Source organism: Odontesthes bonariensis, chromosome 20 (assembly GCF_027942865.1).
Source record: "Odontesthes bonariensis isolate fOdoBon6 chromosome 20, fOdoBon6.hap1, whole genome shotgun sequence".
NCBI classification, from domain to species: Eukaryota; Metazoa; Chordata; class Actinopteri; order Atheriniformes; family Atherinopsidae; genus Odontesthes; species Odontesthes bonariensis.
This window is the reverse complement of record NC_134525.1, coordinates 11,693,123-11,717,697: the sequence shown is the minus strand read 5'-3', so window position 1 is coordinate 11,717,697 and position 24,575 is coordinate 11,693,123. Positions and strand designations below refer to the sequence as shown.

The 24,575-nt window shown below is 43.9% G+C and overlaps 1 protein-coding gene across 1 annotated transcript in view; it reads right to left on the bottom strand.

Moving 5' to 3' along the window:
- Positions 1-15,329, bottom strand: part of arhgap29a (Rho GTPase activating protein 29a) — a 36,685-nt gene extending 21,356 nt beyond the window's left edge. The window contains exons 1-2 of the mRNA XM_075452190.1: positions 15,164-15,329; positions 13,832-14,225 (exon numbers count right to left, since the gene is read on the bottom strand). Of these exons, the coding sequence (XP_075308305.1) occupies positions 13,832-14,126 (295 nt within the window). The 5' untranslated portion in view covers positions 14,127-14,225; positions 15,164-15,329. The remainder of the gene's footprint in view (positions 1-13,831; positions 14,226-15,163) is intronic.
- Positions 15,330-24,575: the final 9,246 nt, after the last annotated feature.

The window sequence follows — 24,575 nt, the reverse complement described above, 5'->3', positions numbered from 1 at the left end:
TTATCTGAGCCCAACTAATCCATCTTGGACTCATCCAACCAAAGAATGTGCTCCAACCACATACTTTTTTTTTTCTTCTCTTTAGCTCAATCTCATCTTCTAGTTTTTGAGTTTCTTCGTGGAGATGCTCACAGGTTGACTTCTCCTAAGTACCTTCCGAATCCTGCAGTGTCTGTGTGTTCCTGTCTTCTTCTCCATCTCTTTGAGGTCTTTTTTTTTTATTAAGTGCTGGTGATTTTCCGTGTGGACCCATGACACCAACCTCTAAACAGACAGAGCCCACAGGTCCAAGGCTGCCAGAGTTCTGTGTTTCAGAGGCAATGTCATAATCAAGCTCATGCACAGACAAAAAGAGAAATCCTAGACTGTTCAGCCCCACAAGAACAACTCCGTGCCAGCGTGTGCTGTTGCTTCCAGCTTTCCAAAAGCTTCTCCACAGGACCAGAAGAGTCCCATCTTTCTCCATAGCAACCGTCCTCATCAAACCTCCACCATTTGCCACGATCAGCTCCTTCCAGTGTTGGGGACATGGTGGGTTTTTGATCACGGAAGCCTCTCATCTTTTTGTTTCTGCTGCCCGTGAGGCGGGAAAAAGGCCAGGGGGTGGGCTTCTGGCCCAACCACACATCAAACCGAGACCCAGTGCTTCTGTACAGTCAATGCATGCAAGTGTATGGAAAGGGTCGTAGTCATAGTTGAGCTGTACGGAATGTTTTGACATCTGAAAAATGAGAATAGCTGAGAAAATCTAGTTCACACAAGACACTACATTTCACTGTTGATGAAAACCTCTGATCCTTTTTTTTTTTTTTTGTTAAGAGAGTGCCCACCCTTCCCAAAAAAAAAACGCCTTATCTCCCATAACCTTATATGGGGACCCCGACCAACGATGATTTTAAAGCTTACAGCGAGTCGATTCAGCCCTTAAGCTCTTAAGTGGCCCGGCTCAGTTTAGATCCCATTTATGGACATTATCCTTTGAATGATAACAAACACACAATAGCCTAAATCATCCCCACACAAGGCTAAATATCCTATTCATCTGCCCGGTAACTGAATCCTGAGGCCTGAAGGCATCAAGCTTGGGCATGCTAGGGATTTATTAAGGGCAGGCCTAAACCATGAATGCCCACGAGACAGAGGGTCTTCCTTTGCAAAGCTCCATGGGCCTCCGTCATCAATGGCAGTTGTGTGGCCTATTGGAAAATCCTAAAAAGGAGGCTAATTAGCAAGACATTATGGCTGCATCCACCAGCACAGCAGGAGACAGGATAATGTACAGAGTGATTATTTAACCCCTAAACTGCCGTTCTGGGCACGACACGGAAAGAGGAAGACTCGTTCCCACTGAGGAGGAGGAGGGCGGGAGGGGGGGCTGTAAAAGGAGCACTGACTGGTGCGTTTATCTCGGTAGGTTTTGTGAAAAAGTTGCGGTCACACAAGGTGTTTCAGTCTCTAAAAAAAATACTAGTGGGATCGAGGTCATCTGAGAACCAGGCAGCTGGGAAGATATTTCTGGTTTTCTCAGGGAAGTGTGGATGTTTGGAGCGAAGACTTGGTCCCATTGTCCCTGAGGCCGACAGCAAACAGTGGGGCTGGTCACCTCGCAGGCCTGCCACATGAGGCATTTATGGAACAATAAATCACAACAGCTTCTCCCCTTTGCACGGAGAAGAGGTTTGGTAGTTTGTGTGTGTGTTTTAGTCCGAGTGCGATAGCTAGCAGTGGGAGGATTCTAAGGAGGAGTTTGGTGAGCATGGGAGTCGGAGAAATGTAGAAGGTGGTGGTGGGGGGGGGGGGGTTGCGTTGTTATCTGGGGGTAGTACTCTCCCTTGGGATTTGTCCCAAATTTGCCCCTGCACCCCACATCCCTGCTTCAGAAGGAGAGAGTGAGAGACATTCCTTGGCATAATAAGCCCTGGTGAATGAAGGCTACATGGGGATCAGACTCTGATCCTGATGAGAAGGAGGCCGCAGATCAGCAGCCCGCTCAGAGGCTCCGGCGACACATTGCCAGGTTTTTACTTCATCAGCGTCATGGAAACCCAACATTCCAGCCTCTTGTTGGGGAGCTGGGACGGGAGGTGCAGGAGCGAGGGGTGGAGGGGGATCCATAATGAAAACATTGCCGGATCATTCACCGTTGAGATGACGCCTCGCCACCGAAACGTGGCAATGCTTCTCTCCAGCAGAATACTTTTGTACACGCACTTGGAAAAACCAACTAACTCTTTAATTCACTGACTTTTTCGATTATGCTGGATGTGCACCACCTGACATCAGGGACTTCCACTTGGGCCTGACACAAAATGACTTGGCAACATTCCTTTTGCTGTGACTCTAGCTATGCTCAGTCATGCATTGCAAATTATGGGAGCAATGCATTATCTATGCTTCAGACGTTTGAGAAAAGCAAGGGTGCGTACAGCCTCGGCGCATGTGTGCAAACACTAAACGCGTCACAACCCGGTCTGCAGAGGTCTTATCGAACAGAAGAAGCTGCTGGCAGAGGAGACTGGACAGGAAATCCATGACTAATCCCAATCCAAACCCCTCCATGTGACCTGTCCCAATACATAACCAGCTAGCACTCTACGGCGGAAGTTGTTGGAAAGAAATTGTGTTTTCATCAAAACTTCTAAAAAAGCTTAGACTTCAAGAAGGCTCTTTAAGACTTGAGCCTTCCTTAAAAGTCCAGCGACCAATACTGCACTGATTAATCGATCACTGTATGACTCTTTGGAAAGGATTCTTCTTCAAATGGCCCGGGTGAAATCCCACATTCCTTAAAAAAAAAAAAAAAAAAAATTCCTTTTGGCCACTTCAACCCCAAATATTCACTATCTGCAGCACTATAAGGTGGTCTTGAGAAAAAGGTCCACTTAACCTTTAACACTTAGCGGGGTCACTGCAATGGGTGGTCAATACTTGCCTTGATAGCCCCCCCCCCCCCCCCTCTCTCTCTCTTCAGCATACTTCCTGTGGTCAGTGGCCCTGTCCCACCTCTGTCAACAGACCACCGGCAGTTCGCTTTATGGATTAGCAGATTACATGCAGCTGGTAAAAGGCACGAGAACTCTGCCTTCCCAGACCTCTGCGCTCGTACCGAATCATTCCCCGTCAAGCCATTTTTCCCATGACTGCATGCACAAAAAAAAAAAAAAAAAAAAAAAGACCCCTCGGCTACTCACACAGCACCTTCCACCGAGGTGGTGGTGGGTGCTTTTGTTCCCACTCTGGAAGCAGCTGCCTTTGTTAAGCTTGTTAACTTTTATTTAGTCAATGCAAATAAATAAAAAAAAATAAAAATCAGTGATCAGTGACAGCTAAAATCCCTGCTGCTTAGATTCAACTACAGATTTCAAACTCCAGAAGATCTTTTTTTTGTTTGTTTTTTTTTGCCAGACATATTTAGCCTCGATAATTTCCTCCTTTAGTTCTTTGCATATAAATGAGAAACTCAGTGTGGAGTAAAGAATTTGTTTTCCCCCTCTTTCATTTCTCTTTGGAGCTGTCCGTCACCGTGAGGAAAGACAGGCAACCTTTCTCTCTGGTTATTCCCCCTACACCACATCATTACCGCCGCCGCCCACTGTTGATGCAAACTTCTGAAAGCTGGCATTCCAGCTCAACTATGCTTTCTTTAAGAGAAACTTCAAATCCCCCCACCATGCAACCTCTAGCTGGCAGCCGAACGGCTCAGGCATTCGGCCGAAGAGGCTGCAGTTATTCGCAAGTTGTGCAAAGCAGGCAGAGTTGGGAGGTCCGTCCAACAAGTGCACAAACGGGCCCCTTTTCATGCACCTGTCAAGAGGCAGAGCTGTGAGGTGAGGGGGCCTGAGGCCGGGGCCAAGCATGGCATCGAGAACAAGAGGATAGTATCTAGCTTTACTTTTAGTCCAATCCCGAGAGAATGGGCTGTGTGTGCTAAACGTTCAAAACAGAACTTTCAAAAAACACAGTTACGTTCATGGCTGTCAACGTGTTTTATATACTTAAAAGGGGTAGTGGTCAATTGAAACAAGACCTGTGGATTCAACGTTCCTGCAGCACAAAGAGCGGACTTCCAGGAGCTGCACTGTTTTATCAAAGCGCGAGCACGTGCTGGTGAAAGCCCTGGGACACCGCGTTTCTAAACAGGAAAGATGAAGGAAAGACACCTGAAGAGCTAGAGGAAAACAAGCACAAAATCTTCTTTTTATTTCAACTCAGGGTTTTCTGGCTCAGACTACGAGATTTCTCACATGAAACTTTAATCCTAAAAAAATTAAAAAAATAAAAAAATAAAAAGAGATCTGAGGCTTTCGGCAATATACCGTCAGCTTAAAAAAAACAGAACAAAAGATATCAAATGACCCACTGTGTGAATTCACTTATGTGGGTGCTCCAATTCATCAGTCAGGCGAATGCTAAAATATTCCAACATTTGCCCTAAATACTTCAATCGGTGGTCAAACGGATGGGCCAATGGGTGTTTTTTTTGTCATTTCCTATTAGAGGGCAGCAGGTGTGCTCAGAACTGGAGTTAAGTCAAGTAACTATGGTTTATTTTGAGCTACTGAGGCTTATTATTCTGGTCAGATCACACATACACACACACACACCAACCCGGCTCGAAGCTGTTCCCAATAACCAAGAACAGGCAGCAGTGGTTTGAAACAGTGAAATCATGCGCGTGTTGCCAAATGATAAATCAGCAGCTGAAAATGATGATCTCCTCACTGTCCATGAATCAAAGCTCACCCCTTCATTTCCAAGGACCTCTTACCGCCAACGCAACCGGTTAGGCTTCCACTACAAGTTACCATGGCAATATACCCTTGGGAAAAAGTCATCCACCTCTGCGACACTGAAAAAAAACCGAGGTCACCTCGTTAAGCCACAAATCCTGCTTCTTGGTCCAGACCCTTGATGGGTCCACGTTCCCCTCACTGGACACAGAAACTGAATGTTGTGAGCAAAAACAACGGCCGGCTGCACCCCTCTGTGCCTTCAGCTCCGCTGTCTTTCAACCAGTTTTGAGCCGTTGCCAGCATGGGGGCTGACCCAGTCCCATGCGAGAGCGCCCTAGGGTTGTGGCAGGAAAAGTAGGGCCCATAACGCAGCACGCAGCACGCAGCACGCTACGCGGTCCATCAAGACAGCAGAAGACTTCGCCAGAAAACATCCGCCCTCATCTCTGTGGTATTAACAAACTGCAACTCAGGCCTGGCACCAGCAGCCTCTGACCGTTCTTTACAAAATCGCTTGACTCGGTGTATGACTTTAATAAGTTACAGGTAAATCACCGAGCCCATAAATAACCTACACAGCTTTAGCAGACAAGCTCTCTGCAACAGCTTTTGCCATGTGCCACGTGATTTCAGTTCACTTTTCTACCATTTAAAAAAAAAAAAAAAAAAAAAAAAAAAAAAAAAATCATGATCAATCCGCCTCGTGCGTTTGTTAAAAAATAAATAAATAAATCAACAAGCGGGACAAGAGCGAGAGCGATTGCAAACGCTTTGTTTTATGATTTTTGACTAAATTTTTCACCGGAAAAACCAACAAAACAAAACAAAAAAAAAAATACATGAACTTTTGTTTCTTTCGGAAGCTCTAAATCGTAAAACAACTTTACAAACAAGACTAACACCAAGTGAGAAGTGGGCTTTCTGGAGCTCTCCTGCTTGGATGATCGTATATTTTGGACAACACAAGCAGTTAAAGAGTGCATAAAGGGTCAGAATGCTTCTTTGCCTAATGCAATTGACCTTTAATCCGGTGCAAGTAGAAATTCAGCTTAAGCCTATTCTAAGGATAAATTTGTCATCTCTGAATTGACCCAACGGGGTAAAGGGGAGGTCCTCTGACTGCACAAAGAAGTGGGTGTTGGATAAATCTATCGTATTTAAAGCGCAAATGCCAAACAACATTGGTATGATCACGCAGCTCCGACAGAGAGGACGAATGGACACCGTCATCTTTTGGCCCCATTACTTCATAGTATTTGTTTAAAAGAAAAACAAAGAAAGAATAAGAAGGTTCAATGTAAACACGCATGAAGTCTCAAGTGCTCAATTTCCAGCCCCTCCGAGGATCCCACAATCCGTAGCCTCTCACGGGCAGTGTGGGAATCCTGGAGCTTAACCTCAGTGTGCCGCAGACATCGTCAGCCTCCTGGAACAAAGCTTGCCCCTGCAAAACCAGCGCCCATAACCACAAATCTCTCCAGAGGAAAGGAGGAAGACACACACACACACACACACACACACACACACACACACACACACACACAGAGGGAGCTCCCTAGGGCTCCAACATGAAAACAGCTTACAAATCTTCAGGTTCAGTGGGGCTATTAAAGTCGACACGTGAGCATGGTTTTACTACCTGTACACAGCATGCCATCATTTTACACAATGTGCACCGCAAAAAAAAAAAAAAAAAAAAAAGATGCATTATCGGACCACTTTGCGTTGCACATTAGATCGCTTCAAGCTTCGATTCTTCAGTCAGACGGGATAAGTGGACCTGCCATATGTCACAATCCTCTGCACTTTAATCTTTTTTTTTTTTGGGGGGGGGGGCACAATCCAAAAACCCAACAGTATTACATTTGCTAATGCTAAGACGCTATCTGAGCTTTTAAAAAAAAAAAACGAGGACCGCTCAGAGCACTCAAGCTAATGTAATAAATCCTGAGAGTCAGATTAATTGCCGAGATAATTGTACAGCGTGATTAAAGAAAGATCTTTGGAAAATCTCATTTGTGGCCAGACTAAGAGCACGAAGGTAACGGGATATTCAGCGAACAACAAAGGCTTGTTGTCTTGTACAATTTACAGTGACTGTAAATATGGGAACTGTAAAAAAAAAAAAAATAAAAAATAAAAAAAAAAACCATAAAAGGAACTTTTTGGGGGGTTTCTAAGCAGAAGCTTGCCATGCTTTACAGAGGATCCCAGACCCAGTGGGATAGACTGTCTAAACAAAGCATAGTTTCAGCCATTATGGAAGTCTGGAATGGTTTGTGAAAAGCCCAAGTAGGGCTAATTTTAGGCTGATATTTCACAAGGGGTGATTTAGGATTCGGCTCGCTAAAATAGCATTGAGGCTTTCTCTGAGGACCCGGACCAGATTACTTTCCCACAAAGCGTCTTTGCGTCAGGGCAGAAAATTCAGCTGGCTCTCAAACAGAAGAGAAGGCGCTAATTTCCCCACGTCACCATGGCGTATCCCAGCTAAAGGTACCAAAACACAGCCAAACTTCAACAAGGTGGCAAAGTGAGGCTTAACATCAGTGCACCAGTTGTACCATTTTCTTGTGTGACTAACTCGCTGAGCAGTCAAGTGCATTGCAGCACGTCACTGTACATTACACAATTCCTTTGGGAAATTCTTAGCCAGCACGTGTTAATCATTGAAAACCCTAAAATCATACAGTCCCTGTAGAACGAGAGCCTCCGAATTCCACAAAGATTACACAAAATATACACCTGCCATAAGGAGCGAGGATATGAGTCACCAATTAACAATGAGAGATTAGATCCGTGACTAATGATGACGGAGACGTGGTAAAACCGAGCTTTTACACGTGTCTAGCGTGCCACAATTATTCCTGGAAAGAACACAGAGCCCCTACAATGTTTGGGTCAGCAGAAGCATGGGACGTAGAGTGCTCCACTGGAGTTGGTAACACATTCACAGCTTAAAAAACAAGCTGGTCTCACATTCAGCCAGTTTGTCATGAAAAACTGTGGAGCAACAAGCGGGCGGTTGGTTCTGCGGGAATGCATTAAAAAAAAAAAAAAAAAACAATCGGGGTGTGACCTCATACAACAACTTTCCATGGCGTTTCCATTTAAAGTGGTGACAATAACATGCTGTTAAATTCAAGTCCCAACAGGGAGGTCATTTATACGTAAACAGAGAGAAACCCGGAGCAGGGTTACGTCATTCCTTTGTGTTCACTGAACACATGAAGTGTAACGTTCACTTTAAAAAGATTTCCTGGCAAACACTCCGCTCTCTGCACCGTCCCCAACTGAGCTGCTCACTGATGAAGTTCTCACTCCGAAGCAGCTGACACATGAAATTGGCCATTATTCTGCATGGCGCACTCGGAGCGTAAAAACACAGACGACGCACCTGTCGTCACAACAACAACAACAACAACAACAACAACAACATACTCCTCACTCCTGAAATAGACGGTGACAAGAGCACCTGAAAAACAGACACGAACAAACATTGCTGAATCTTTTGGCTGCTGAAGGAACACCTGCCAATGCCAAATGTTTGCTAGTCTTATCAATCGGAGGCCCAATCACCACCAAACGCAACAGTTACCACCTCCGCAGCTCAACGGGTCCCTCGAATGTCCTCTGTGACCCCTGTTCAGGCCAACAATCCTCCAAAATGTCCCCAACAGTGACCTGGAAGCGATGGAGCCCAGCACAAAAACAGCTCCTTCTCAGGCACGACGAAAAAAAAAACAACTCAACTCTGACATGCGTCGCCGACTTCAACCACAACTGAGGGGTCACTGTGTAATATTGCCCATTTAAGGATAATATGCATTGCGAGAAAAACAAAAAACACAAGCTGAGAAAAGCACCCCTCCCCACCACCACCACATCCCACCCCTCCCCGCCCCCAAGGGATCAATCCTGCAGCTTGCTGCTATTCTTGACTTGGGAAAGAAACATTTCTGCTAAAGCTGCCAGATAGCAGAAGCATGCTAGTCTGGAGATGCCTCCTGGGACAATGGGTGTCAGTCTCACATCACTGACTGTGAATGCAGGCACTGTTGCCACGGGGGTACAGGGCTCTAAGTTGACTATTAGTCGGGACTATTGGCTCTGTGTAATTGGGGGTAGGTGGTGGTGGGGGGGGCTTTAGGGTAATGAGAGGTCTGAACTATTGTGATGTGCTTCAGAGACAATATGGCCATAAATTAGAGGGGAATTTAAACCTCATCCAATCACTGCAAAACGCGTCGACTCCCAACAATCCCTTAAGCACTGAACCTTAACAATGACCACCACAAACTGTCTGTCCTGCTATAATACAGCAAACGCAGTGTGTTTGCTGTATTATAGCAAACTGTGTGGCTTACTTATCCATTTGTTCAGTGACCAATGCCAATTGGCAGATATTGGGTCAGCCAATGTCCAAGAAATGATGCCGACTCTTATATTTGTCGCTCGGCCAGCACAAGGTTAACATACACCATTTAGCTAGCCTGGAAAACCAGCGCCAACTGCTGGACGGCAAAATGTTTTGCCTGCGGTTGGGTCTGGCCTCGATCCACTTGTCATTTTGAAAATACTGCCCTGAATCTGGCAGATGGCAACTAAACCAATCACAACGCAGAGATGTGTTTTGAATCAACGCGGGCGGGCCAGAGGGTTCTGGTGCGGGGTTTTGAGGGAGTGACGACAGAGCAGTGCGACGTTGGGCAGTGGAAGCGAACATAGACAAGCGAAAGCACAACAAGAAAGATGGCGGCGGCAATGGAACAGTGCTCGTTTGATTCAGCCTTGGCACACAGCCATTATAACGAACAGCCTTGCCACTCTGTATTAAGCCCCATTGTACCGGCTTTTTGGCTGCAGTTCCACCAGAATTCCACTGGGAGCGTCGGTGGAGACCAGAATGAATGGGGCCCTATGGAGCTAGATGCTACAAATGGTCAGTTTCACCTAAGTCTCCTCAAGAGCGCTCAGATTTGAATGTAGTTTCTGAGAGCTCAACATGGGTTTCAAGTAAAAAAAATCTACTGAACGAGTACATATATTGCTTTGATTTCTTACTGGTTGGCTTCTTGTTGTCCACAACGCGCTAGCATTGTGCTAATGACAGCTGGTCGACCAGCTATGTATGACGTCATATACACTTCAAATCCTTTTTTTAAGCAAATGAGTGGCTCTAAAAATCTAAAACTCAGCCATGGGTATTTTCTAAACACCCTTTTTCGAAAACAACATTCGAATTACTAGAGAAAAAATTATATCTTGAGATAAGGGCACGAAAGGGCGTATAGCTCCATAGGACTCCATTCATTCTGGTCTCCAAAATTGGGCGCCCCACGTGGAAAGAGGGTGGAACTGCAACCAAAATCGCCTCGTTGGAAACCGGAAATGCACCGTGAGTGGCGTATCTGTCCTATTATAGAATCTGTGCTTGGCATCAGTTTTGGAAGAGTCCCCTCCCACCAAAGCTTTCTGTCGCGCTTACTACGTCACAGTCAGTTGCGCTGATTGGTCAGAGCGTTGGCCTATAGGCACAGACGCGGTTTGAAAGACAACGGGTTGTGCTCATCAACAATGTTCCGTTGTATCCATTGATCGGTGCCAGACTAAATTAGACATCCAATCCATTTAGGCTGGTTTATCAGGCTACCATTTAGCACTATATGCAAAAACAGCCTACACCAAAGGAGAGCACCAAAGGAGAGGCAAACTGGATTGCAAAATCAAAGTACAAATATAAAAACGAAAGAAATTCAATTCAGTGCCCATCTCAGTATAAAGGTGAGCCTTCTCTTTAGTTAGGATTGATGCATCACATATGTTGTGGAATGCGGAGTTACGGTTAATAGTTCTGGTATTTTTGTGCTTCGCAGTTAAAGTGGCTCCTCTAATGTCCTCGGGGCTCGTTCGGAGCCAGTAGTACATATGCAGAGGCGCATCAATCAATCCATCAATCATCTTTATTGTCATTGTAGCGTGTACAACGCAGTTAATAGAGTACATATTGCACTGAATTCCCAACAGGCTGTGAGCTCAGACCAGATTGATCTCTCGGAAGAGATCATGATGGCAGAGCAGTTTGGGGCTCAACTCCAGTCAGCAGAGAAATAAATCGATGTATAAATCTATTCTCAGGTGAATATATACGCTCATGCATTCTTAGTCCCACACACACACACACATACACACACACACAATATGTGTTCTGTGTGCATAAATGAGATATCTGTGATTCATGTTGCAAATAGTTTGCCGGACTTTCAAACATCTTGGGGGGGGGGCGGCTGTTATCCACGCCCGTCTCTGACCAATCAGCGCTCTGCACTGCATCCACGCCACGCAATAGAAGCAGCAACATCGGTATCCGTTACGAGGTAGCACCTACAATGGAAAACCCATAAAAAGTGAGCCAATGAACTGTACCGGGAACGCACCATTAGAACCAGTTCTCTCCGTTTCCACCGTCTTAAGTGTTGCCCTGAAAAACTGGTGTTACATTAGCACCAAATCTTTGCTGGGTCACAGCGGAGAGCAGCTAAATACCAGGGGGCTGGGGTTGTGAAGACCAACTGAGAAATGTTGAAAAATGTCAGCTTAATTCAAGGGGACAACAAGAGATCCCACTCAAAAACAAACAGCAGCTATAAATCCTGCTGGCAAAGCCATTAATAATTTGCATTTGAAGACACCGGTCGGCATTGCAGAGAGCTCTGTAACTAGACTGGTGAGATTAAGATTATTGGTTTGCATTTAAAAAAAAAGGTATTACATTTTTTTTTTTTTTAAATTTAAAAAAAGAGACAAACACAGATGAGTACATAAACCGTCTCACTGCACCGCTCCAGTGTGGCTCTGATGGAAATATCAGAGAAAACAGATCGCCGAGGGAAAATAAGCAAAATCCCGTAACAATCAAACGTGCGTGTCGCCACAGCGTAATTAAACCCGAAAAAAACCCACAAAGTCTCTTCAGCTCTCTGAGCTCCCTCAGACGTTTACGGCTGACGGTCACCAGTTAATGTGAATGCACGTTAATCTGTGACATCAGTGGCATAGGCTGCGTCGCGCTCCATTTAAATGGCCACGTTTTCCCAGCAACAATGCTGGTCCTATTTGCACATGAAGGGGAAATAATTCCGGGTCGTCGCTGAGCTCCTGTATAAGTCTGCACGGGATTGAAATGTTAAATAGAAAAATGTCCCCGTTTTGTCTTTTGCAGATTTATTCGCTACGCCGCAATGTGTTTGGTTTCCCCCAGATTCGCCCCTTCCTGTAATTAACCCAAATAAGACATCCAGTGGGGATACTCCGCTTTACAATCACATGCCGGCATCTCATTGACTCCATTTGTAGAAAGGAGCATGTGCTTACTAGACCTATAAATTATGTGCGGTCGCATTAGCACCAGAGGGGTGGGGGGCTGACAGTTACTGATGTTTCCCATCTAAGGTTTCCACTTGCAGTCAACGGTAATTACAATTTGAAGGAGACAGAGATTCTAAACTGGTTTCCCAACAACAAGCAGCAAAGCCAAGAAGTCTAGAATGACAGCTATGCAAGCGCACGACTTTGCAGGAACCTGTGCTCACATGCTGTGTGCCGATCATAGTCAAACCGCTTCAAACCAAAACTGCAACTGTATGTGATTACACCTGACATCAGTCAGGCTGAGAACATGTGAAACCCCGGATACTTTTTCAAGGTGAACACAAGAAACTTGACAAAATAACTAACAAAAAATGGACCAGACTCAGTGAATAATTCCCTATAATCCCTATGTAGACCATCGAGACTGGAGACACATTTCTCAGCTAAAGCCCCCTCCTGCTCCATCGAGCTGCAGGCTTAGAATCTCTTGCGCATGATGATATGCTGCTTTGATCTGCAGCGTGCTGACAGGTCACTGAAAAGTCGCTCGAGCTGCTCTCTCGAATGCTGACCAGCCAGGTCAAGCACCTTTACTGACCTCTCCAGACAAGGAAAAAAAAAAATGAAGAAGCTGGGATTCCTTTTCTCAAGCCTTAGGAGCCATGACAGTGTTAATGAGGGTGGGGGGGGGGTTTGGCAGCACCACATGTACACCGACTTTATCTCTTTTGGAGTTTCCTCACCAAGTCTGAGGATTAACAAACCAACGCCGAGCATACCAAAGCAGCGGTGTCATAGCCACCCACACAAGCAGCTCCTTGTAATTTCGTCTTTCGTCACCATCTAAAGACAGCGTGTCCATTATTGGATTTAGCGAGTGTTATATTTGATCCGAAGCATCCGGGTGTGAAACTTCCTCCTGGAATGCCGCTGTTGTTGCTGAATATAAGACTTTAAAAAGAAACAACACGAAACAACACAAAAGTTTTCAAGAAAAATGAATAAATAAATCCCCACATCACAGATGAGACGGATGAAAATGGAGGCTTTCTTTGCAGAATGTCTTGTTAGAGAGAAAGGAATGTACATTATTTTCTACTTTACGGGAGAGATAAGAACCTCAGTAAGAGTGAGATACGGGAGGTTGAGTGACCGCGCAGTCAAGGCCGCAGCGCGACAAGCAGGTGCACAGACACGGGACTGTGTACACTGCGGTGAAAGCAACACTGTGTGTACACAAGAGAGGACTGGCCGCTACATTCCGTTATAAATCCCTTTTTGCTGCGCTCAGGCCGTCCGACGGCCTCCTTTCCCTTCCCCACTGCCACAGATTCGGGTTTTGAAAGCACAAGACCCTCTTTACGAGCCAAACAAAATGACAACCCAGCACCGAAGACCATCCCCCCCCCTGTCGTTTCCCTTCGACACAGTGACACAGGACGCCTCTGCCCGTACGTGAAAGCACACATGTCGCTGCAAGGCCCACATCCACAGCCAGCAGTCATCTGTTGTGGAAACAAACCATTAACAGGGTACAGCTGGAGAAGCTCTGCGTGCGTTTGACTAGCACGGGGGTTTAACAGCCGGACTGTACCTCAGAAAACTGTCGTCAGTTTATACGAGCACGCTGAATGTGAAGCGCAAACGGACGCTTTTCATCAGCAGAACCGAAAGGGTTATTTGGTATTAAGAAAATAAGTATATTTTTTGCTTAGTGTCCAACGTACCTTTGGAGTTGAACACCTCTTTGAGCTGCAGAAGCACATCAGCAAACCTGCGCACGTCGCTGACCAGCTGCATGATGTAGTCTGGGTCCGAGGCGGTTGTGTGTGGGTTGTCCGAGCTGACAGAACCACTTTTGGTGATCCTAGCGGAGCCCCCCGAACCCATGCTGGAGCTGGAGAGCCGGGAGATACCCAAAGAGAGTTTCGTTCCACCAACACCACCGCTGCTGCCACCACCACCACCACCACCACCACCTGATCCTCCACCGGTGCTCTGGCGCAGCATGGCTGCAAGCATGCTTTCTTGGTCCTGTGGCCCTTGGGCCTTAATCCCGGTGTCCCTCTTTTCAGGTTGGCTCTCAAACCAAACACAGCACCACGGCAGGGAGGAAGAGCGCTGTCAAGGAGAGAGGAGACGCTTAATCCATACAAGATGTAATTGCAACATCACAACATTATTGACCCCCACAACAATGACACATCCACAGGTGGGATTAAGCAGGCTGTCATCTGTGACAAGATGGACTAGTCTGCATCATTATCAAGTTTCCCAGGATATTTAAGCCTAAATTAAGTAATCTGTGCCATTTGTTCACAACATTGTGGCACAACAATATAGACCTGATCTACGAAGGGAAACGAGGCTACAATATTTTAATTTGTGTAAGATACTGTTTAAAACCCATGTAGGAGTATATTCAATTCAGCATTTGTAGTGCTGGATAAATCCCAGAATTCTTGATATAAACTAGAAATTTAAGACGTATTTTTACGACATGGTTTACAAAAGCAAATGCACATCTTCGTCTCTTTAAAGTTAAATTCACCAGGACAATGAGGCTAGATCCAGCGTGTCTCCGTGTCTACACGTCAAGAAGAAGGCGGCACTTTTTCTCCCCTTAAGTCGAAAGAAAACTTCATGAGTTGCCATTCCCATTTGGACAGTCGGCTTACTGGGATTTAATAGGCAATTCGGCTTCTATAAAATTAAACCAGGCAACATTTTCTGTTATCAAATGTCAACTTTCCACGCGGATAAATCGCCGTGACCCGTCGCGTAGCGGAGCGTCGAGAGTCAATCTGGAAATGTGTCAGAGATACACATCCTTCGTCAATTTCACGTATGCCGAACTGGTGTGTCCGTGGTAGAAAATGTTCAAAATTTCCATCAACCACAGCAAGGCAGGGTTAAAGTACGCTTTATAGAGAAAAATAAACCGGTTGAGGGAATTTAAACGGGAGATATCCATACCTACATCCCCGCGTGACCGCAGTCGTCTCCCGTAAACTTACAGGATGGTCAGACTAATTTGAGCCAAAAAAAACTTTACACACCTGCCGTTGGATCCTTAAGCATTGCCAAATAAAAAACAAATCCAGAAGCAGGAGAATATTCTGATGACCGGAGCGGAAAAAGATAAATTAATCCACGGACACTGCGCTGTCCCTGGACGTCACAGGCGAACCGCAAACGCTTTCCCAGTCCAGTCACCTCCACTGTGTTGAGTCGTCTGCTCTTCCCATGTGATGCAGTCTGTAACTTGTGATTGGCGGATCTCAGTGTGTCTGCAAACGTGTGTGTGTGCGCGCGCGCACGCGCCAAGGGTTGTTGCTTCGACTTCTCCCTGAACAGCAGGTGCCTGAAGTTTTTAAGTGACAAGCTCGCGATAAATACACTTCCTGTAATGCACTTTCTACCTTTCAAAATAAATTTCCTCGGCTGGAAAAAAAAAAAAAAAAAAGGTCGGAGAGAGACACACCAGCGCTGAATTTTCCCTCAGTTATCTTGTCGTTAATAACTTAAGAAAATAAGGTCCTATAAAGGCAACATGAACATGAACACCCATGGAAATGCAATATAAATGCAAATGTTCAATGTAAATAAATGTTGAGGGGGTTTTACATTTTGAACGTGTACATTTATAGTACAAATTAGAGTCATTCAAGTTATTCCAGTTCACGCTCGGTTGTATTTCTTTAAAAAAGTTTTTAAAAAGTTTTAAAAAGTGCGTAGCCTGCCGCGCAAGCACTCTTTGAGCTTTTATGCTGAAAATAAATTTATTTGCTTGCAGAGGTTTTCAACAGGGGGTCCGTGACCCCCAGGGGGTCCGCGGTGGTACTGCAGCGGGGTCGCGAAATCTTTCATTGATTAGACGATTTTTTACTTTTTTTTTTTTTTTTTTATTTCTCACAAATTGTGTGCAAACGTGTGCCATCCACAGATGGTTTGAGGATTCATTGTCCCATCTACATGCATGTTTAAAGTTAAAATCTGTGGATTATTTGAATAGCTCAGTGTTGTATGCAAGATGTTTGTTTATAAATGGCAGTGGCACGGCCACCCTGTACCTTGCACGTGTTTAAAATAAAAACATGAATATATTAACCTGTGTATTATTTGAATAGCTTAGTATTGAATGTACAATAACAGAGTAGCTATATTTCTAAACGGCACTAGGCCCCGTTAAATATAAAACACAATTGTATGCCATATAAATAGTAGGGGGTTCCTGCTCCAACTCTCCATCAGTTTGGGGGTCCCTGGCCTGTAAAACGTTGAAGACCCCTGGCTTACAGAATTTACTAGTTGAAGTTAACTGGACTTCAAAACATTCATTATCCTCTGTAAGGCGACGTCCAGAACTCAATCATAAGGAAAGAGATATAATTGTGAACTGCTTCAATCAACAATCTCATCCTGTACGCATGACGACAAACACTGGGGAAAATGATTAACTTGAGTTTCTGTGGGGTAAAATCGTAATGATAAACAAGTTTATTGCCACTGATAAAGAGTTAGATGTAGAGATGTATGACAGGGAGACTTCAGCTATAAATAGAATGCTGGCAGGAAGCTTTGACACGCTGAACATGGATGTTAGGTAATCAGTGTCTTGCTTTGGCCGTATAAGACTTTCCACAGGACATCACAGAGCTATTGTTGTTTCAAATGTGAGCAGAAATATTGTTCCAGCATCAAAAATCAAAACACTGAATTGGAGGGTATCGGTGTCAGACTGAACTCTATATAATTCAGTCATAAATCCTTTTGTGATAATGTAGAGATTTCATTACATCTGCAGTACATGCCAAAATCCCTAAACTTCCCCACGACCAAAGCAAAACTATGGTTCAGTGTTTTTCTGTGTACTACTTTTATACAAAAACCTTGTGTGTGTGTGTGTGTGTGTGTGTGTGTGTGTGTGTGTGTGTGTGTGTGTGTGTGAATATACTTCAACTCTGTATTGTATTAATGACACAACTATGATTTCGGTCTTTAGTCTCAGAGGCTTTTCAACAAGGTGCACAGAAAACAGAGTCAGCACTGGAGGCTTCAGTTGACACAGTGTGTCTGGCTGACATCTGCTGGTAAGTTCCATGTAGTTCAGTCTTCGTCACCCAGGATTAACTGATACGTACATAGTCAGGTGTAGTTGCATACGTAGTTGAGATGTTATCAGTTGTTGTCCTTCAGCGCCAATTTGTGAGTTCATGTGTGAGTTCCCACACTGTGATGGTCCACAAAGCTTTTCTTTGTGCTCAGGTAGTTATAATTTCTAAGGTCAAGTTGAAATGGTAGAATATCCCTCAGCCCATTGGAAAAGCCTTCATTCAGCTTTGATCGAAACCGTAAAGTTAGCATCGCACCTGGCCCATTTATAATGTACCACAGTACAGGCTGACCGTAGAACCAAGCACTAATATAACAGATTCCAGTCGCTGCATAGTACCGCGTCCATTATTTTAATCTTCACAACCTTAGCAAAAGTGATAGAATCCCCACACATGTTCACGTGTTCTTTTTTGATTTTTCAAATGCATGAATAAACAGAACACAGACGCAGCCCAAAACAATTTTGTTTAAAATATTAAGAAAACTGTCTTGGGTTTTTTTGTTTGAAGTAGAGGGGAGGGGGAGCTGGAATCACCTTTTCATTTGCATTGCTAAATCAAATATCCGCACAAGTCTAAATATGTAACAACAAGCTGTTGCACCTGGCTGACTGGCAGGAAACACGGCTCTAACAGCACTAACAACTGTCAGTGAATCGATGGAAAGAATGAAAAAGAAAGGCTTCACAAAGAATAAGCGTTTTGCTTCTCAAAACAATATGCGCTCAAAAGAGTAATACATTTGCATCACAAAATCGTTCATCCAGAAAAAGTCAGACCTCACAATCGCTTGGCGCTATTTTCTCTCTACCTTTGTATCACTACGGGCTGTGTAGACCATGCAGACCGAAGTGCAGACCGAGCAGTCACAATATTGAATGCATATTGTTTTGAGAAGCAAAACGCTTTATTTTTTAAGCCCCAAACGCCAAAACGAGGCCGGAACTCGGCTCACAGGACGCAGCAGGGGGTAAGAAAATGTTCATAAATGATGTTGCTAAAATGGGATGTCATACAGCTTCATGTCAAAAGAGGCGAACTATCCCTTTAAGTTTTTGAGGAAACTCGAAGAGGGGATGTAATATTTATCTTAATATCTTTAATTTAAAGGGATAGTTCGCCTCTTTTGACATGAAGCTGTATGACATCCCATACTAGCAATATCATTTATGAACATGTTCTTACCCCCTGCTGCGTCCTGTGAGCTGAGTTCCGGCCTCGTTTTGGTTTTGACAAAGGTAGTCCGGCTAGTTTGCTAGGGTCCCGAAAATCAATGGGTCCTCAAAACAATATGCGTTCAAAAGAGTAATACATTTGCATCACAAAATTGTTCATCCAGAAAAAGTCAGACCTCACATCGCTTGAAGCTATTTCTCTCTACCTTTGTATCTTTGGGCTGTGTAAACCGTGCAGACCTAAGAGCAGACTGAGCACAGGGTGTATACAGGTATAAACAAGTTAAATTTAAGACCTTTTAATACCACTTCTAAATGAAATTTAAGACCAAACATCCGATGGAAATACCAAGTAAACACACTGACAGTGGTAAAATGACAAATGACGGTTGAGTTTAAGAACATCGACTAAATGTGTGTCATGCGAGAAGATCACAAAAATGTCACTGTCCTAAATTAAATTTATTACAATATTTTCAGTCCCATGAACAAATGCTCATAAAATCAAGTAAATATATTTGAAAAAAAATACTGTTCCTTTAGAGCAAAAAGGAAAAATACACAAATATTTAAGACCCATGCATTCTGAATTTAAGACAATTTAATACTTTTCAAGGTCTTATTTTCAGGAAAATTGATTTACGACTGTTTAAGACTTTTTAAGGACCCGCGGCCACCCTGTGAGCAGTCCCCTGCTTCCGAGCAGCAAACACCGTAACAGGTGCGGCTATCGCTAGGTGGCACCCATATGAAGGGAGGCAAAAATAGCGCCAAGCGATGTGAGGTCTGACTTTTTCTGGGGGGAGGATTTTGTGATGCAAATGTATTACTCTTTTGAACGCATATTGTTTTGTGAAGCAAGACGCTTTATTTTTCGGGACCCTAGCCAACTAGCCGGACTACCTTCGTGGACGCCAAAACGAGGCCGTAACTCGGCTCACAGGACGCAGCGGGGGGTAAGTCAATGTTCATAAATGATATTGCTAATATGGGACGTCATACAGCTTCATGTCAAAAGAGGCAAACTATCCCTTTAAGATTCAAGCATACCAACACTTTAGCACTAAACACAATGACAATGTCTAGACTCGCAGCTAATGACACGATAAAACTCAGGAAGGTTTCATCAAACTTGATCAGTCATCTGGGATATATATACATATACTTCTTGATAGATTTAGAAAAAGTGAAGATGAGAGTGCGATTCTTTCTTAGGGGGACGCTGTAGCTCAGGAGGAAGAGCAGTAATCTAGAGGTTAGTGGTTTTGACTCCCAGGTCAAAGTGTCCATGGGCGAGACACTGAAGCTCACGTTGCCTACTGTCAGTGTGGGAAAAAGTGTAGCCTGAAACTTTGTATAGACAAAGACATGTCATATGAGTATGAGTATGTGTGTGTATATGGGTGAACCTGGCTTTGAGTTTACTAGGTTAAAAAAGTGCTAAAAAAGTACAGTCCATTTACCCATAAGACTAACATTGTCACACCTGGGACCGTGCTCCTCGCGGAAACTGTACAAAAATATGAAAAATGCTTTGTTAAAAGATTTTCAAAAATTTGTTCTGGATCCTGCAGAATATTTAGTTGCAGAGATGATTGTGATTGTCTCAAAGCAGACAGGAACATTCTCCTGTTCTACTGATAAGTAAAAGATGTAAGTAATCCCATCAGCGTGCTGATCAGCACAGTTTATTCCAAAGATTTCCAGCAAGTACACGATATCTCTGTTGACTCTGTGACTCCCCATTCAGAGCAAATCCAGCGGAACTGGAAGAGAAACCCAGTACTCTGTGACTCAGCACTCAGAATATAATCGAGGAGCAAGTTATCTAATAACAAGCACATAAACTATCTAGAGCAGATGGTAAATCTGAGAACCAAGACAGCTCGATCAAGAGAAACTCCTAACAGCTACCAGAATGGGGAAAGAGATTGAAAGACGAATGCAATGCAGACACAACCCCAAGGACCTGCATCAGTCTTCCATAGAGCCTCAAACAAGTTTTCAAGATTATATTAAATGCAGAGTTTAAGGATTTAGAGGAAAGGAATGCTGACCTCTGTCAAATGATAATGAGACAAAAACTCCAGGAAACAGAGGCTCAAGTGAAAGCTTGCACTGAGCTGGAGCGATTGGAAAAAAAAACAGCTTCAACAAAAGTCAAAACCGGCCATAAACAGGAAGAGGTAATAAAGCCTCTGGAGTGGACACTCACGGTTCTGCCCAGGCAGGGAAAAGTCATGGAGGTTGCCAGTTCCAAGGCTGAGTTCACTGTAGCTGTACCAGGATCCATAACAGATTTCCACACTGGAGGATTTCTTTGCAGCCAAAGACATCTTGGCCCGACCAAAAGTCTTATCATCACCAGAAGATGCGTGTTGATAAGATTTGGACGCCTTCTGGTCAAAAACCATCTTCGAACAAACAAGGGATTTCTTATCAAAAGACAACTTCACTGAAAGACCTTTTAGATCAAACACAGCTCTATCCACTGCTAGATTGAGATCTACAAGTAAAGTTATGGGCAAGTGTAATCATCTTATCACCACCAGAGGGTATCACTCCACATCTTAGCCAACACGAGCGAATGAAAAAAACATCAGGTGTGAAAATAAATCACCTTCTTCTACATCCATTTCTGTATGACACACATATATACTGTATTCTAAATACAGGCAAATTTAAAATCAAGCGTCTGTCATTCACATACTTTTCTGTTTCTGTTGTCAGAGGGTGAAAAAAGTTCTAAAATTGTAAATGAGAAGCAGGCAGATAGATTCATTCTATAGCCACAGTCCATCTGAAAGCATTGCGAGGCTTTGGCTTTACTCAAAAGGGAACCTTTATTTTACAAGCACAGTACTATCTGACAAGACCACCATCCACCTAACGCAGGAACGCAGCAAACTTTCTCTTTTTCCTGATGGCAGAAAGAAAACGCTTGGTCGGCTCGCGGTAGAAATTTGATCGGTAAAACAAAACTAATCTTGGTAAATTGATAACACTCACACATTTTATAGTTGAATAGTTGTGCTAAGTCATGACATAAGTGTTGTTTTTTGGAGATCTTAGGGAAATGAGTGAAATTACAACATGAAAAATGCGGTGACCATATTTGATCGTACGCCCGTTTATGATAAACATTGGAAGTGCAAGTTTTTGGACATATGCCCTATTAAGGTAACATGCCATACTGGGTGCATTTCCTTAAAAAATAAGACGATACAGCTTAGGAAAGTATGTTTTAATGTTGCCTAAGATTCTTATATAACTTATAACTACTATAACTTTATACAGTGACATTAGACATTTTGAAGCCATAGATAGGGAATATGAGTGATTTTTGTCAGTTTATGATTTTTTGTTGCATGTTTTTATTTTCTAGATGAATTAACTTTGCCAAAGGTTTTTATAGGTCTTTACAGTGCTGTCACCAGAGGTCAGCCACGTCCAGCTTCAGAGGAGGCTCATCTTCATCTGTTGACAGCTGGACCACCAGTGATGATGATGTCCCTATGTTTATTTTGAAAAATATTACAACTGCAATTAACTCTTGTTATGTCCTAGAATAACAATCTAAGGTTGAAATTTTGAATTTCAAAATATTTTAATGAGTGCCCTATAAAGGGTAAAGGTCTATCTTTCTACAAAGAGAAAGTGTTATCAGTCACCTTGAGACTCTCTCTCTCTAAAACCTAACTATCAAGTTAGAAATCTTTCTCTATTGGACTCAGACCTGAACTTTAACAGCCACATTAAATCTGTAACATCAGCAGCTTTTTACCATCTAAAAAACATTGCCAGAATCAAAGGAATAGTGTCTAAACCAGACTTAGAGAGACTGATCCATGCGTTTGTCTGCAGCAGGCCTGCTCACTGGGCTCTAAACGGGCTGTAAGACAGCTGCAGTACATCCAGAACGCTGCTGCTCGAGTCCTGACTTGAACCAGGAAATACGACCATATTAGTCCAGTGCTCAGGTCTCTGCACTGGCTTCCTGTCGCTCAGAGAATAGACTTTAAAACAGCTCTGCTTGTGTACAAGTCTCTTCATGGGCAAGCACCAAAGTACATCTCTGACATGTTAGAGCCATATGAACCAACTCGGGCTCTGAGACCCTCAGGGAGGGGTCTCCTGCTGGTGCCCAGAGTCAGGACTAAACAAGGTGAGGCTGCGTTTCAGTTTTATGCTCCTAAAATCTGGAACAGTCTTCCAGAAGATGTGAGACAGGCCTCAACTCTGACAATGTTTAAATCCAGGCTGAAAACAGTTCTATTTAGCTGTGCATATGACACCTGAAAGTATTTTATCTGCACTCTTCACTTTTTAATTAATTAATAATTATTTTAAATTTATTTCTTTTTTAATTTCTTTATTTTATTTTTAATGATTTTTTTGCATTCTTGTGATTTTATGTAGCTGTGAAGCACTTTGAATTGCCCTGTGTATGAATTGTGCTCTATAAATAAAATTGCCTTGCCTTGCCTTGCCTAGACAACAGACAGGTTTTGGCTTAATCTGAACTACTTTTGATACTTCAGGCTCAATAAAGGTGCGAGCAAGTGTTGTTTTGGTAATACTTTTGGTAAGACATTTGGCTCAAATGTCATGACTTGAGTTGGGGCCATAGCTGAACACAATGGAAAGGAGACTCTGCCACTTTTTTGACCAGGTAACAAAATCACATCCTTGGAGGAGTGGTTAGAGTGGGTTGTCCAGTATCTGGAAGGTTTGAAGTTCAATTCCCACTCTTGCCACTCAAAAACTGGTGAAACTGACAGCTGGAGGGGTTAGTCCATGGCTGAGGTGACTTTGAGCAAGGCACTGTGCTCCCTGGGAACTGTGATTGGCTGCCCTCCAGTGTATGGATCCTGTCTCTATGAGGGCGTGACCCTGTGTGTGTTCAACAGGTGCCAACCTGGATGGGTTGGATTTCATGTATCATTATATATGTGCATAACAATAAAATAACCTGGCTGAAATTCATAAACATGTTACATAAACACAACAGTCCCACGAATTTTGTCCAAAGCGGGTCGGTTGTCTGACATCAGGTTGTCGACAGGTGAAGACTTCTCAATTGCATTTTTTTACCCATCCATCTACTCTCTATTAGCCTGGGCGAAAGCCGACTGTTGACTCTGTCAAACAGTCTGGGAAAACCCAAGAGGAATCCGTTTCCATGGAGGGCGGGACCTTACCCAGCAACTTAAATTCATTGGAGTAACGGAGTTCCCTTAACCAATCATAATGTTTAGAAATGACGTTGGTTATGCGCCGAGGTTCATGCTTACTCTCGCGAGGCTCTAGCTCGCGAATCACGCTTCCCACATCCGCTTTCATTATACCGGTACCATTTGATAAATCAAACTTTTCCCAAAGCCAGTTGGAAGGAGAGCTACGACATCCTTGCCACTAACAATATTGAAGAGGCATTCCTCTTGCTCTCGTTTTAATTGTGTAATGCTCCCCAGAGTTGAGACAACTTCATGGATAGCTTCTAGCGTTCTTCCGTCGCCATGTTTATTTCCGCTGCGGTTGAACTACAATTATATGGACTACAATGGACTCCGCGCGTGAGTTCTGCGTCACCACTCGCAACTGTTTGCTGATTGGCAAAACACTGAGCGAACCGAGGTAGGGGGATTTGGCCAGACTATGTGCGGAGCCAAAATCTTTGGGCGGAAGTACGTAGGATGGCGTCGCCAGGCTAACTCTCTATACCCGTTCAATCCAATTCAAGGTCGTGGGGAGGCTGAAGCCTATGCTAGCTGCTATCGGGTAAAAAGCCGGGGGACAGATTGCCAGTCCATCACAGGGCACAAATATCCATGCACGCTCTCTCTTGCCATCAATTTCGGGTCACCACTTTAGGCCATCACTTCGAGTTGGCAGAGCTCCACTTTTTTTCGCCCTCCCGGTAAAGCTCCAGTTTGCCTTTATTAGTCAGCTGAAGACGACACATCTTACATTCTGTAGACATGTTAGTGTCTGTGCTCCACATGGGTGTGTCATTATGGTTGTACATGACCAGGTTGCAGTCTGGCTGCATGCACAGACGGACCACATCTGATCCGTTAGTGCCTGTAGCCCACACAGGCTTCCAACCGTAGATAACAAAGTTGCCGTCATCCTGCAGGGAGAGATGAGGAGATTTTATTGTGTGATCAGTGTGTACG